Below are 14,125 nucleotides of genomic sequence, written 5' to 3' on the forward strand. Positions count from 1 at the left end.
AAATCTAAAATCAGAGCTGTTGTCGTAGTCCAGGGTCATAGAGCCAACACGGAGAGTACGGGGAAACATGAGTAAACAAAAACACACGAAGGCACAAGGGGAAGCAGGCTATAACTAAGGCTAGGGAAACACATTCACAAATTCAATAATTCTAACAGTCACACATCCAAACAAACAACGAACAGCCACGACCAAGACACACAGCAGGGTTTAAATACATGAACTCGAAACGAGGGACAGGTGTACGCAATCAAACAATGTGAGAACAAAACGAAACTATGGACCGGAACTAAACACAAGACAGGGAAAGGAACTGATCGTGATACAGGAAACGCTGTGATTGGTTGAAGTGAAATAGGAATTCAGCCTTATGTTGAATATAGTTTACATAGTTTGTATACATGCAACTCAGTAAATCATAAGTTATAACAGGTAATACTGTAGGAAATACTGTAGGAAAATGAGCTTTATTTTTAAAAATGAGAAAATAACCATACAATGACACTCGGGATCCACAATGTGATTCTTCGAATGTTTTATCATATGAATGGTGTAACACTGAAAATACAAGCAAATCAATAACGCTTACGTAGATTTATAAATAAATATATTTGCTATTAATTGTAGCATATGCTGTTCTTCTATAGTCAGCAACCCGAACACTTCCCATGCTTACCACTCGACAGTTGGTGAAGATTCAACAACCAGTGATAGACATCATCTCAACTTCATTATCCAAACATCCACTTAAACCACACATGAGCAATAATAAAATAGTATTACTCACAGGGAATAACACTGTCCTGCTAAACTAGTAATTAACAGATTATGGTGGATTTTGTAGCACTCAATCCAATGTGCTCTACCTGAACACTTCCTATTTCACTACTTCCTACTGTGTTTTTCTGTTCAGCCAGCAGGGGCCGCTAGAATGCCAAAACATTTACTGGCCTGTCCAGAACACCAATTACAGAATGTTACCAATATTTAACATAGTTCTTCATGGTACACAGTTATATTTACTTGTGTACTATGTGTATGTGACGTATAATCGCATGTATTTCACAGCCTTTAGCTGGTTAACTTCAGTGTTTGGAGGATGTTTGTTTTCCAGTAGCAGGTCCTTTTGTTCTCTGGTCCACTGCTTTCATGTGGTTATTGACCCAGTCAGAGGCAGGATCCACACAGATCATCTTTCCACTAATAATCTTAAAGCTGGAACAGAGACAAAGGTACAGCAATGTTCTGTTAATACAGAAGGCCAGGACTAAATGACCCAAGATGGCAAAAATGTACCTGTGTGGGAAAATCACAGGAAACATTCCTGATGTAAATGACACTATCAGTGATAAATCCCTGTGGAAGATTCTCCCACTGGGCTTAGTGTGAGTGTGTAAAATCAGCTCTTAATGTTGTCGCTACAGCACCTTCACTGCAGCATTTCAGCAGAAAGTCCAAACCTGATTCCAGAAATGGTTCATAGATGCAGTGTGTGGACTGTGTTACATATATGAAGGGCTGTAGTAGGCATGTGCTGCCTCTCAGAGCAGGTGATACTCACACCACAGCTTTGATGGAGCAATCGCTACTGGTCCGGTTGTAGGACACGATACGTTTGAGGGGCAACTTCATCTGAGTCAGTGCAGGACAGCAGATCACACGGTTAACAGCATCTGGAGCTGGAAGACATCAGCAAACAAACAAAGTCACTCAGTGCAGTACAGCAATGAGAGATTGTACCACTTTTCTGTACCTTTTGACCTAAACTATGTAACAGTGATGTAAAAATGAATTCACTGACTTTGGTTCACATTGGTAGTTTTCACAATAAAAGACAGAAGGCATCATATAACAGAGAGATGGAGACTCAGCACTAGAGACCAGCTGGAGAGAACAGAGCAGCAGCACAAACAGCAGAGCACACAGCTTCCTCATTCCAGCAGAATGTCTGATTTCACACACAGACAGTCACAGCTGTAGTAAGTGCAGTGTCCTCTGCTGTGGAATAGAGATCAGTGTGTGTAGAATCAGTGTTCTGATCTCTGTTATATAGGGAGAGAGAGGGCTGTTCTCCAAATATGAACACAGGAAATCCTCTTCTAGCTCCTCCTTCTTATTTAGTTTTTCTCAGTGAGCTGTGAACTAAACATTTACATTACATTACATGTGAACTAAAAAATATTTCTCAGACTTAAATAATATCTTTTTACAATATCTTTCAATATCTTATTTTTTAATACAATCAAGTTGTAATTCATTCTTGAAATATGAATGAAATAAACTGTGCAATGAGCTGAAATTTGATTCCTGTTAACTGTGGGAAGGAAACCAAAAGCTCAGAAGGTAAAATGTTTTCGTTCTTTTTTTTTTTTTTTTTTTTTTTTTTTTTCCTGTTTCTGTGTTGCCAGGTGGAAAGATGCGTGTACACTTTGTGTAGATTTAAAGAGTTTTTGTTGTCTGGCTGTTATATTTCCTTTTGGGTTACTGTCTCTTTAAGAAGCCAGTCTCGCGTTTATTCAGTGTATTAGACGCGCGTAATATAGAGCAAGCGATGAAAAGATGGCTTTGTGCATTTAGTCAGCATTAAGCCTGTGGTACATATTTACATTTTTTTTTTTTTACTTAGATGATGTAATATCAACATAGCTCCATAAATAGCTCTTTATACTGGTAAATTTGATTGATATATTTTGATAATTAAATGCTTGCCATGTTTGCTGTCATCTCTTAACCTTCAAGGACTATTGTACTGAAGAGTTAAGCTCCCTGACCAGCGAATGAGACAATAATTAGTGCTTCTCAAGCAGTTTCGTGGTGTGGTATTAACATTTTTGCATGATGACAGTGGACATGTAGGTTTTGACAAAACCTTTGCCCTAGTATGAGACAGATTTTTCTGGCCGCGCATGAAGCATGAGGTAGAGATCTATTGTCAGACCTGTGATCGTTGCATAAAGAGGAAAACCTTACATCAATGAGCACTTCCTTTATCCCATCTGAGTAGTTCTGGACCCACGGATCTTGTATGGGACTTTCTTACCATTGAGCCAGATTCTCGGAATGTGTGTAATGTCTTGGTGGTAAAGGACCACTTTATAAGGTATGTGCAGGCGTTTCCCACTAAGGATCAGAAAGTGGTGACAGTAGCCAGAACCGTGTGGGAAAAATATTTCATTCATTATGATCTGCCAGCTAGATTTCATTCTGATCAGGAAAGGGATTTTCAGAGTAAATTAATTGACAAGATGTTGAGCATGTTGGGCATGAATAAGTCCCGCACAACAACATGTCATCCACAGGGTGAACCCCAGCCAAAAAGGTTTAATTGCACCCTGCTGCATATACTGGGTACTTTGAATGTTCAGCAGAAGTCTGAATGGAGCCAACACCTGGTGAATGCTTCTAATTGCCCAGCCAATGAGGCTACTGGCTACGACCCGTATTCTCTTATTTGGACAAGAAGCAAGACTGGCCACTGGTGTTTGTTTTGGTGTCTCTACTGATGGTCCATCACCCACATCATGTATAAAATATGTGTCAAGGATGAAATGGGAATTGGAAAAGGCCTATCACCTAGCACAGGCTGTTACCCATTACCAAATGCAACATGTAACCCATTTATAAAATAAAATTCCATAGAACACAACTATTAAAGGAACTATTACTATCTTTTCATTATATTTTCACTGGGCTACATTGTCCTTTGTCTTTCTTGTGTCTTCCCCCGTGTCTCAGTCTCAGAAGAGAATTTCCCCCTCTGTCAGTTGTTCAACAGGAAAAGAAACCTGTAGCAGGCAGTGTTCCTGCATATGTTTCCTGCCTTTAGCCACAAACACATTTTCTGTGGTGTCGTGGTTAGAGTTGAGGTCCCTGACATGCGTGGACTCTGGTTTTCTCCCTGGACTGGGCAAATCTAGTGGGCTTTACTCCCTTTTGTTTCTGTTTGGACAAGGCTGAGGATCCGTGCACGTATTCCCATCCCATCAGCTTGGGCAAGATTCCTGCTTCCTTCCTCAATTAACGGTGTCACCAAGGCATCAACCCCCCTCACCTTCTACTGAACTTGTTTTCAAGATTTCTTACTATCCCTGTAGTGTAGCATGAATCAGAATCAATCAGGTTTATTGGGCAAGTATGCCGACACACACAAGGAGTTTGGTTCTGGCTGCTGTTGACTCTCAAGCATTACAGGAAATATACCTACAATACACAATATACAAGCAATATACCCACAATACACAATATACAAGCAATATACCCACAATACACAATATACAAGCAATATACATACAATACACAATATACAACCAATATACCCACAATACACAATATACAAGCAATATACATACAATGCTGCATTCTTCAGTTTCACAAAAAAATATCTTATGAACATTTTGCTCTTCTGTAAGAATGAACACCTACACTGTAAGTCCCACAGGACACAAATAAAGACTATTAGTGATAATTATACTCTGGGCTTACATTCTATTAACCATATTCATATGATCATATGATGTTCCAACATAAACTGTCTGATTGACATCAGTAGACTCAACTGAGTGGTTTGTTAGTTGTGTTTAGTCTGTGGTTGGGTGAAATGTCCTATTTATGTTGAGGTGGTGGTGGCATAAATAAATAATTAAAGTTCATCTCTAAAACTGCAGGCAGTCACTGAGACACACAAAGTGGGTCTGGAAGTCCCTTTGTCACAGTGGAACCTGAATGTCACACCTCATGTTCATGTTCCTCCTCCTACCCACATCAGCACAGGTACTATCATTACTGCCCACAAAGATAACAACCGGGTAAGAATATCATTATAAAAATAAAGCCATGTTTGGCCAAGATCTCTTTCACTCACACACCCACCCACAGACACACACCCACTCACCCATACCAACAGAATGGGATTGGGACCACAGAAAGCTGAACACTGCTATTTCTTTATCTTTGTCCATGTATTCTTAATCTTTCTCCATAACTGCAGTGCTGTGTCTGTCTCATGCCAACTCCAGACTAGTAGTTCCACACCAGAACACAAGATGCCTCAATTTCTTTTGGTATTTGGACTCATCATTGTTAGAGATTAGACCGACCAGAATGATGTCATCTGCAATTGTAATAAGTTTAACAGAGTTATTGTTAGAGGTCCATTCATTTGTGTAATGAGTGCAGAGTAAAGGGAGAACACACAGGCCTGTGGAGCACCGATACTGAGGCAGAGAGGGTCTGAAACACCCAGCCTTACATACAGTTTCCTGTTGGACAGGAAGTTGTGAAACCAGTAGCAAACATTGAGCTGCCTCACTGTGAGCAGAGCTAAAATCTCCAAACAGCACACAGGTGAAGGTGTGAAGGGCATCCAGGTGTTCTATAATGTAGTGTATATATTGAGTTATCATCTACTGTCAGGCAGGATTGTGATGTAATATCAGTCTCTTAAAGCACTTGATGACTACAGGTCTGTTTTCCCAGCTGAGGGGAAAAGTAGTCATAAATATCATAAATCATACAAGATGCAATATTATTAAACTTGATAAATGTCACTAATTGTGTAAAGGCTGTGATATAATATTAGTCTAGATTAGTATGATGAATTACAAAAATGTTATGATGTATTTATTAAACTAGATAAATGTCATAAATCATAAAAAGTATGTGTGTAATTACCAGTGTTGATAATACACAACTATAAAACTCCTGTTTTAACTGATGTGGTCATTTATTAGGTACATTCTACATTCTACATACCTAAGCAGGTTCATCACGTTCATTTTTCATGGGAACCTTCTTGGTTACCAGGGCAGGTGACATCATTGAATAATTACAGGAACATGATAATGATTTTTGTTGTTTTAGCTGCCTACATGGCATATCTATTTCTTTTTGCATAATGGAATGATAGAATATAGCAAATTCTAAGTGGTTCATTTATTAAGTGTAATGATAATACTCTTCTTGCAGCATGTGGTTTAGTGTATTGAAACATGAGAAAAGCTGTAACTACGAACTGGCTCTAACTTTAACCGCCCATAGCTTTTCATACGTCATGCAAATTCTTATGAACTTTCACATGTGAGGTTGTAGGGAATGTTAATGTAACACTAGAGGGCGGTAAGATCAAGTGTGCTTCCTCTGACTGCGACTGTTGTGCCTGCAGACACATCAGGGTGAAAGGTCAGCTGTAACTCATCGGCCTCTACAGGTGTTCATCAGTTCATCTTTGTTTCATTGATGTTTAGCTGGATTATGTTGTGTTAGTTTATGATCATGTGTGGTAATTTAACTCAAAAGGTCAAATGAATTAGAAACAGAGCAATTTATTTCATTAGATCTACTTAGAAGTCTTTTTAGAGCTACAGAAATTCCAGAAGAAAATATATAAAAATACACTGACAGCCTTTTAAATGGAATATCTGTATTAACTCTAACCCTAACACTTCCATGCAACTACTAAATAACCCTAACCGTAACCCAATCCAATATGGAATAAAAGCAATTGCCCCCAATACAAACACTAGGGTGTTCTGAGCATGCTCAATCAGCAGTGTGAGAGGACGTGTGTTCTCTGTGCATGTTTAGACTGGACAGGTTTAAGATCTGTCTGATGCTGAAAATGAAGCCACATACAGTGTAACACACTTCTGAATACACTAATTGAAGCTTATTCAAATCATATTGAACTGTAGCTACTAGTGCTTTCAGTTTTGGAAGTGTAGTTCAGATGTGCAGTATAAATATTATAGTCAGTGGTGTTAAGATGATATTATCAGAATCCAATATCAGTTGGAGAAATTATTTCTTGTTTTCATGCAAAGCTGATTCTACCTCATCACACTCATGTCAGTCATAATAAATCATCATTATTATGAAGACGAAAGACTACTAAAAGACTACTAAAGAGTGTCACCATGTTAATATGTGTGTTAGTAGTTTCTTGTTGGACAGGAAGTTATGGATTTAGTAGCAAACAGAAGGGGAACCCTGAGCTCGCTCACTTTATACATTAGAACATCAGTAATGATTAGATTAAACACAGAGCTAAAATCTCCGAACAGCACACAGGTGAAGATGTGAAGGGCATCCACGTGTTGGAGGATGTAGTGTAGATATTGAGGTAGCATCTACAGACGTGTTAACTCTGTATGTGAATGTCTGAGGGTCTTAGAGGCTGTCAGACAGGATTATGAGGTGATGTAATATCAGTCTCTCAAAGTACTTGATGACTGCAGGTCTGTAGTCATTCATGTCTTTAGTCATTCAAGAAGATATTCAATTGAGGGTTAAGGGAATTACTCAGGGGCCCAACAGTGGCAAGTTGGCATTTGTGGGACTTGATCTGGCAACCTTCTGATTACTAGTGAAGTGTTTTAACCACTGAGCTATGACATTTGTGCTTATGGTATATGGTAAGCAGTTCAGAGTGAAGCAAAGTCACCCTGCATGGTACTCAGCATTGATAGCTGTAGTGAAAATCAACGAGAAAGAAATGGAAGGTAAAACTGGCACTGTAAGGTTTGCAGGACACCATGAGGATGTGATGCCTCCTGGTAACGAAATAAATCTGAGATGTAAAACATACAGAGCACCCAAGGGTGTTCCACATACAGCTTTAGTTGAACGTTTACCCTCTCAAAAGCTTCCAGATGGGTTGATTTTTGTTCGTGTTCTGGCCAATGTGGAAAAGGGATTATACCTGTTAGGCCAATGAACCTCTCTACAAAGTCTATTACTACTATTGCAGCTGTGTTTGATGTGTCTGAACCTGCTGGGGAAGTGAGTAAGATGAGTGATTCCAAGCATGAAAGTGACACCAGTTTACCAGAGGGACATAGTAGTGAAATGCAAAATGAGGTGGACAGGTCATGGAGGGAGAGGCAGCCAAAGAAAATGCAGGTGTTTTCTCCCAGCATGCTCTCAACTATGAGCACAGGAAGACTGTGAAATACCAGTTGTTGACACTAAGCCTTTCTGATTACTTTCAACCCAGTACCAGCAGGGCAGACTGGCCATTAAGGAGATTGAGTAGGCACAATGTAAACACAATGTGTATTGCTCCCACGTGATACACCTGCAGGACGTAAAAGGGTTACTGGGGCGACGCCAAGTCAAGTGGAAAGCACTGGATGTCCTACAGAACCTGTCCAAGCCCTGGTGACTGGTGATGCTTTTGATGGGAAGGGCATTGATGTTTTACAGGCTATGACTAAACAGGACGTGAGGGCGAGTTTAAAAGACGATACAGTGATTGGTATCTTTTTGCCAAGTAAAGAGCGTGGTACCAGGCCCGCAGGCGATGAGCTGCTGTGGACTGGACTGCACAAGCGACTTCTCTTAAAGGAGAGGAAGCAGTTCATTTTTAAAGATAGTATTCTGCATTGGTGAATAAGAGCTTGTCAATGTAAAGTTGTGGACCAGCTAGTCTTGTCAGAAAACTGAGGGTGCAGACAAAAACTGTTCTTCATGATGACTGTGGTCACTTCGGAGTTGATCGGATATTTGCATTAATTCAGAAAGTGTTTTTATGGGAAATGTTTCATGATGTTAAAGTGTGGTGTGAGCAGTGCAAAAGGTGCTGCCTCAGGAAAAGGCCACTCAGAGGCCTGAAGGCTCCACTGAACAGGATTCATACAAGCACACACCTAGAGATAATTTTTATAGACTTTCTCATGCTTGAGAAATCCAAGTGTGGAGTAGAAAATGTATTGGTGGTGACTGATTATTTGTCACGATTCGCTCAAGGCTACGTCATGAAAAACCAAAAGGCGAATACAGTAGCAAAAGTGTTGTGGAGAAACCTTTTTTGCAGATTTGGAGTTCCAGTCAGATAATTGTCAGATCAAGGGATACATTTAAAAAATGCTTTGGTGAAGGAACTGTGTCACATTGGTGGGGTGCAGAAAGTCCCTAAGAACTCCATATCACCTGCAAGAGAATGGTACCACTGAAAGGTTCAATGGAAGCGTGATGAACGTTAGGCACCCCAAATTAAGTTCAAAGTTCAAAGTTCAAGTTCAAAGAGGTTTTATTGTTATTTCAGCTAAATAAAAGCACACAACAAAAACGAGACAATATTCCTCCAGGACCATGGTGCAACACAAAACAACAGTGCAACAGACAACATGCTACACAGTCCAATATAGTACGAAAATGTCATTAAATAAACATGAAATAAACAATAATAACTACAGGACAGGACAAATACAAAATGAGTAGACAGTGCAATTATTTAGTCCAGTATACAGTACTGGGCATATGTAAAGCAAGTTGTGCATAGGAATCAGTGACATGCTACCCTGAACATAGCAGTCACCGGTAGCAGCCAGAACAGTTCAGAGTACAGTGCTGCTTTAGTACAGTACTCTAGCAGCAAGTAGGATAATGTGCAAGACTGCAACAGGAGTGCATTGTTTATTTGTGTGAGGTTTGACTTCAGCACTAGTCCGATGCAAAACAATGTGTGAGTGTGTGTATGGATATGTATGTATGTACGTACGTACTTATGTATGTATGTATGTATGTGTGTGTGTGTGTGTGACTGTGTATAAGCATGTATAAAAGTGCCCATTTTGGAATCTGAATTGGAATTGGAGTTAGCCAGAGTTCAGGAGTCTGATGGCTTCTGGGAAGAAGCTGTTGCACAGTCTGGAGGTGCGGGACTGGATGCTGCAGTACCTTCTTCCAGATGGCAAAAGGGTGAACAGTTCATGTGAGGGGTGTGTGGGGTCTTTCACAATGTTGGTGGCTTTCTGGATGCAGCGCGTTATGTAGATGTTCGTGATGGAGGGAAGAGAGACCCCAATGATCTTCTCATCTGTTCTCACTATTCTCTGGAGGGTCTTGCAGTCAGAGGCGGTGCAGTTCCCAAACCAGGTAATGATGCAGCTGCTCAGGATGCTCTCTACAGTACCTCTGTAGAAGGTAGTGAGGATGGGTGATGGGAGATGGGCTTTCCTCAGCTTTCGAAGGAAGTAAAGACGTTGCTGGGCTCTCTTGGTGACGGAACAGGTGAGGTTCTCCGCTATGTGAACACCAAGGAACTTGATGTTCTTGATGATCTCCATTGAGGAGCCGTTGATGGCAAGCGGGGAGTGATCTTGCGTTGCTCTCCTGAAGTCATCAATCATTTCTTTTGTCTTGTCAACATTCAGATACAGGTTGTTGACCTTACACCAGCTCACCAGTTCTGACTCGTTGTCTTTGTTTGATGAGACCCACCACGGTCGTGTCATCAGCGAACTTGATAATGTGATTCAAACTGTGCATCGCTGCACAGTCATGAGTCAGCAGTGTGAACAGCAGAGGGCTGAGTACGCTGCCCTGGGGAGCACCAGTACTCAGTGTGGTGGTGTTGGAAGTGCTGCTCCCAATCCGGACTGACTGAGGTCTACCAGTCAAGAAATCCAGGATCCAGTTGCAGAGGGAGGTGTTCAAGCCCAGTAAGCTCAACTTTCCAATCAGATGCTGAGGAACAATGGTGTTGAATGTTGAACTGATGTCTATGAACAGCATCCTTACGGAGGTGCCCTTTTTATCCAGATGTGTGAGTACCAGATGAAGTGTGGTAGAGATGGCATCATCTGTACAGCGGTTGGAGCGGTACACGAACTGCAGGGGGTCCAGAGAAGGGAGAAGCTGGTTCTTGATGTGTCTCATGATGAGTCTCTCTAAGCACTTCATGATGATGGATGTGAGTGCGATGGAACAGTAGTCATTGAGACACGACACCGTGGGCTTCTTAGGCATGGGGGCGATGGTGGTGGTCTTGAAGCATGTTGGGACCACGGCGCAGCTCAGAGAGATATTGAAGATGTCTGTCAGGACATCTGCAAGCTGGTAAGCACATTCTCTGAGCACACGACCTGGGATGTTGTCTGGTCCAGCAGCTTTCTGTGGGTTAACTCCATGCAGAGTACGCCTCACATCAGCCGCCGTCAGGCACAGCACCTGGCCATTTTGCGGAGGGATGGACTTTTCTGCTGCAACATTGTTCTGCGCTTCAAACCATGCATAGAAGTTATTCAGTGCATCTGGGAAGATGGCATCACTGTTAAGTTATCTATAGATAAAAAATGGTAATTTATAAACAAACAAAAAAATGTTAAGGAATTTGATATGAACACTGATTATTACATCAATCAATCAAAGTTTATTTATATAATGCATTTTACAACAGATGTTGTCACAAAGCAGCTTTACAAATATCCAAGTCCAAGCCCCCAGTGAACAAGCCAAGGATGACAGTGGCAAGGAAAAACTCCCTAGAGCATGAGGAAGAAACCTGGAGAGGAACCAGGACTCAAAGGCAGCCCTCCTCTTCTGGCCAACAGTCACCACAATAGTAATAATTCTAAGAGAAAAAGCTACATAAAGCTACCAAATTTAGTTTATGTGATGCAAAGGGAGATTTCCTCAAACCCCAGTTCAGTGTTAAATGTGCTTCTAAGTAGTGTCTGTTTACACTGGGAGTCTCTTCCTCTTCTGACCACAGATTCTTGCCAACTCTTGTTTTAATGGAATGTGTGCACAGAAGTCCTGCTGATGACCTCACCAGAGAGACATGTGAACAAGAGAAATTAAACTACTGCTACATAATGATGATGATTCATCATAATAATGATGATTATGATGACAGACATGAGTGTGATGAGGTAGAATTTAGTTTGCATGTAAACAAGAGATATTTTCTCCAACTGATATTGGCTTCTGATAATAGCATCTTGTGGTAGTGATACTTTCATTGTTTTACTCATGTGTAACCCATAGAGGATGATTAGAAGAGGACAAGACTAAGACGAAAATATATCAGAAAAATGCAATAAATACTCAAATAGGCTTTTGATAATAGCATCTTAATAGCACTGACCATTTTACTTACACCGCACATTACAACTATACATCAAAAATTGAAATCAATATTTGATTAGTCTATGTGTTTAGTCAGGCATTTTAGTAAATATCTCTCATCTTAGGTAAATGTGTTGATCTGGGGGTTAATGGGCATTAGGATTTATGGAAAACTGGGATGTTATGATGCTGTCACTGCATCTCTATTTTGTCATTAATCTTTGTTGGCTGAGAGCGGCAGCATGCTGATGTTCCAGGGAGCCTCCATGTCAGTGTTTCCTTCTGGCTCTGTCCTTTTAGCCATATGGCTATAGCTAGACCTGCCAGAGTCATTCTATACACCTATTTTACACACTTTAGTATTTGACCATGCCAAATAATCTTATCATACACTCACACACTTACACTCATGAAACCCAGACTAGGACTGTTAGGAACCAGGAAGGCTGGACTTCTATTGCTCACCCTTATTTATTGACTATTTTGGTTTTTTGTTGCACATTTTGTGCTTGTTATGATGTCTGGGGTTGACCAGAGGATGTTGGCCCCCTTGGAGTCTTTGTTCCTCTCGAGGTTTCTTGCTCATGTTCTAGGGCGGTTCTCCTTGCCACTGTCTCCTTTGGCTTGTTCACTTGGGGCTTGGACACAGACATCTGCAAATCTGCTTTGCTCTTATGTAAATGAATTAGAATTTGCATGACAATTTAAAAGGTTTAAAAGAAGAATGCAGGGAAAGAACATTCTTTCAGTGAACTCAAAATTGGGTTTACAAGCTCACAGCCCATTGAGAAAAAAATGAGGACGTGAGAGTTGATGTAAAGAAAAGAGGAAGGAATCAGCAGAATCAGGCTTTCTGGAGTAAGGAGATACTTGGAAAATCAGTGGATGCTAATTTGGAGAACAGCCCTCTCTGTCCCTATATAACAGGGTGCAGAACACTGATTCTACACACACACTACACTTTCTACAGCCGTGACTGTCTGTGTGTGAAATCAGAGATTCTGCTAAAATGAGGAACCTGTCTGCTCTGCTGTTTGTGCTGCTGCTCTGTTCTCTCCAGCTGGTCTCTAGTGGTGAGTCTCCATCTCTCTGTTATATGATGCATTTCTTACACATTTGGCAAACATTCTTGTCAACAGTCACTTAAAATTTCCAGGTAGGCAAATGTAGTGTATGGAGTCTTTCCCAAGGATTCTTATTTGTGTAGTTTGGAGCACTTGGCCAGACATGGAATGAACCCCAATTCCCCACAGGGGAGGCGGTGCTGTTCCCCACTACAGTATATTTACAATGTGAGCCAAATTGAACTGAGACGTACTAGACCTAATGACAGTCTCTTAAAAGCAGTACAATCTCTCATTGCTGTACTGAGTGATTTTGTCTGGAACTGTTTGCTGATGTCTTCCAGGTCCTGATCTTAACCCTGCAGACTGCTGTTCTAAACTGATTCAGGTGAACTTGCCCCTCAAGCACATCGTGTCCTACAACTGGAGCAGAAGCGATTGCTCCATCAAAGCTGTGGTGTGAGTATCACCTGCTCTGAGAGGCAGCACACGCCTACTACAGCCCTTCATATATGTAACACAGTCCACACACTGCATCTATGAACCATTTCTGGAATCACGTTTGGACTTCCTGCTGAAACGCTGCAGTGAAGGTGCTGTAGCAACAACATTAAGAGCTGATTTTACACACTCACACTAAACCCAGTGGGAGAATCTTCCACAGGTATTTATCACTGATAGTGTCATTTACATCAGGAATGTTTACTGTGATTTTGCCACACAGGTAGATTTTCACCATCTTGGGTCATTAAGTCCTGGCCTGCTGTATTAACAGAACATTGCTGTACCTTTGTCTCTGTTCCAGCTTTAAGATGATTAGTGGAAAGGAGATATGTGTGGATCCTGCCTCTGACTGGGTCAATGACCACATGAAAGCAGTGGACCAGAGAACAGTATCTACTACTGGAAACCCAACATCTACACCTGCTACTTGAAATACAACATCCTCCAAACATTGAAGATGACCAGCTAAAGGCTATGAAATGTCTAAGATTTTATATCACATACACACTGTATATAAGTACATATAACCGTCTACCATGAGGGACTATTTATCTTAAATATTGGTAAAATATTGGTAAAAGTCTTTTTTTTTATAATAAAGTCAGTTTTTCAAAAATGCATTACTTTTTACAATTTGTTTTATTGAGCTGCATATACAAAAACTACAGAAAATATATAGAAAAAAGGAAAAGGTCATTTAAAAGAGGTTC

The 14,125-nt window shown here is 40.7% G+C and overlaps 1 protein-coding gene and 1 long non-coding RNA gene across 2 annotated transcripts; one reads left to right on the top strand and one right to left on the bottom strand.

Annotated features, from left to right (window-relative positions):
• Positions 1-513: 513 nt before the first annotated feature.
• Positions 514-2,064, bottom strand: LOC113568571 (uncharacterized). The gene is made up of 2 exons (XR_004776732.2): positions 1,562-2,064; positions 514-1,215 (listed from the first exon to the last, which is right to left on the bottom strand). It is a non-coding gene; the product is annotated as an uncharacterized LOC113568571 (long non-coding RNA).
• Positions 2,065-12,730: 10,666 nt separating this feature from the next.
• LOC118242276 (monocyte chemotactic protein 1B-like) lies at positions 12,731-14,035 on the top strand. Its single transcript, XM_035532173.2, has 3 exons — positions 12,731-12,920; positions 13,256-13,370; positions 13,717-14,035. Exons 1-3 carry the CDS (start codon positions 12,857-12,859, stop codon positions 13,844-13,846), a joined length of 309 nt encoding a protein of 102 aa, XP_035388066.1. The 5' UTR covers positions 12,731-12,856; the 3' UTR covers positions 13,847-14,035.
• The last annotated feature ends 90 nt before the right edge of the window (positions 14,036-14,125 follow it).

The sequence above is a fragment of the Electrophorus electricus genome, chromosome 16, assembly GCF_041902795.1.
Source record: "Electrophorus electricus isolate QZ-2024a chromosome 16, ASM4190279v1, whole genome shotgun sequence".
Taxonomy (NCBI): domain Eukaryota; kingdom Metazoa; phylum Chordata; class Actinopteri; order Gymnotiformes; family Gymnotidae; genus Electrophorus; species Electrophorus electricus.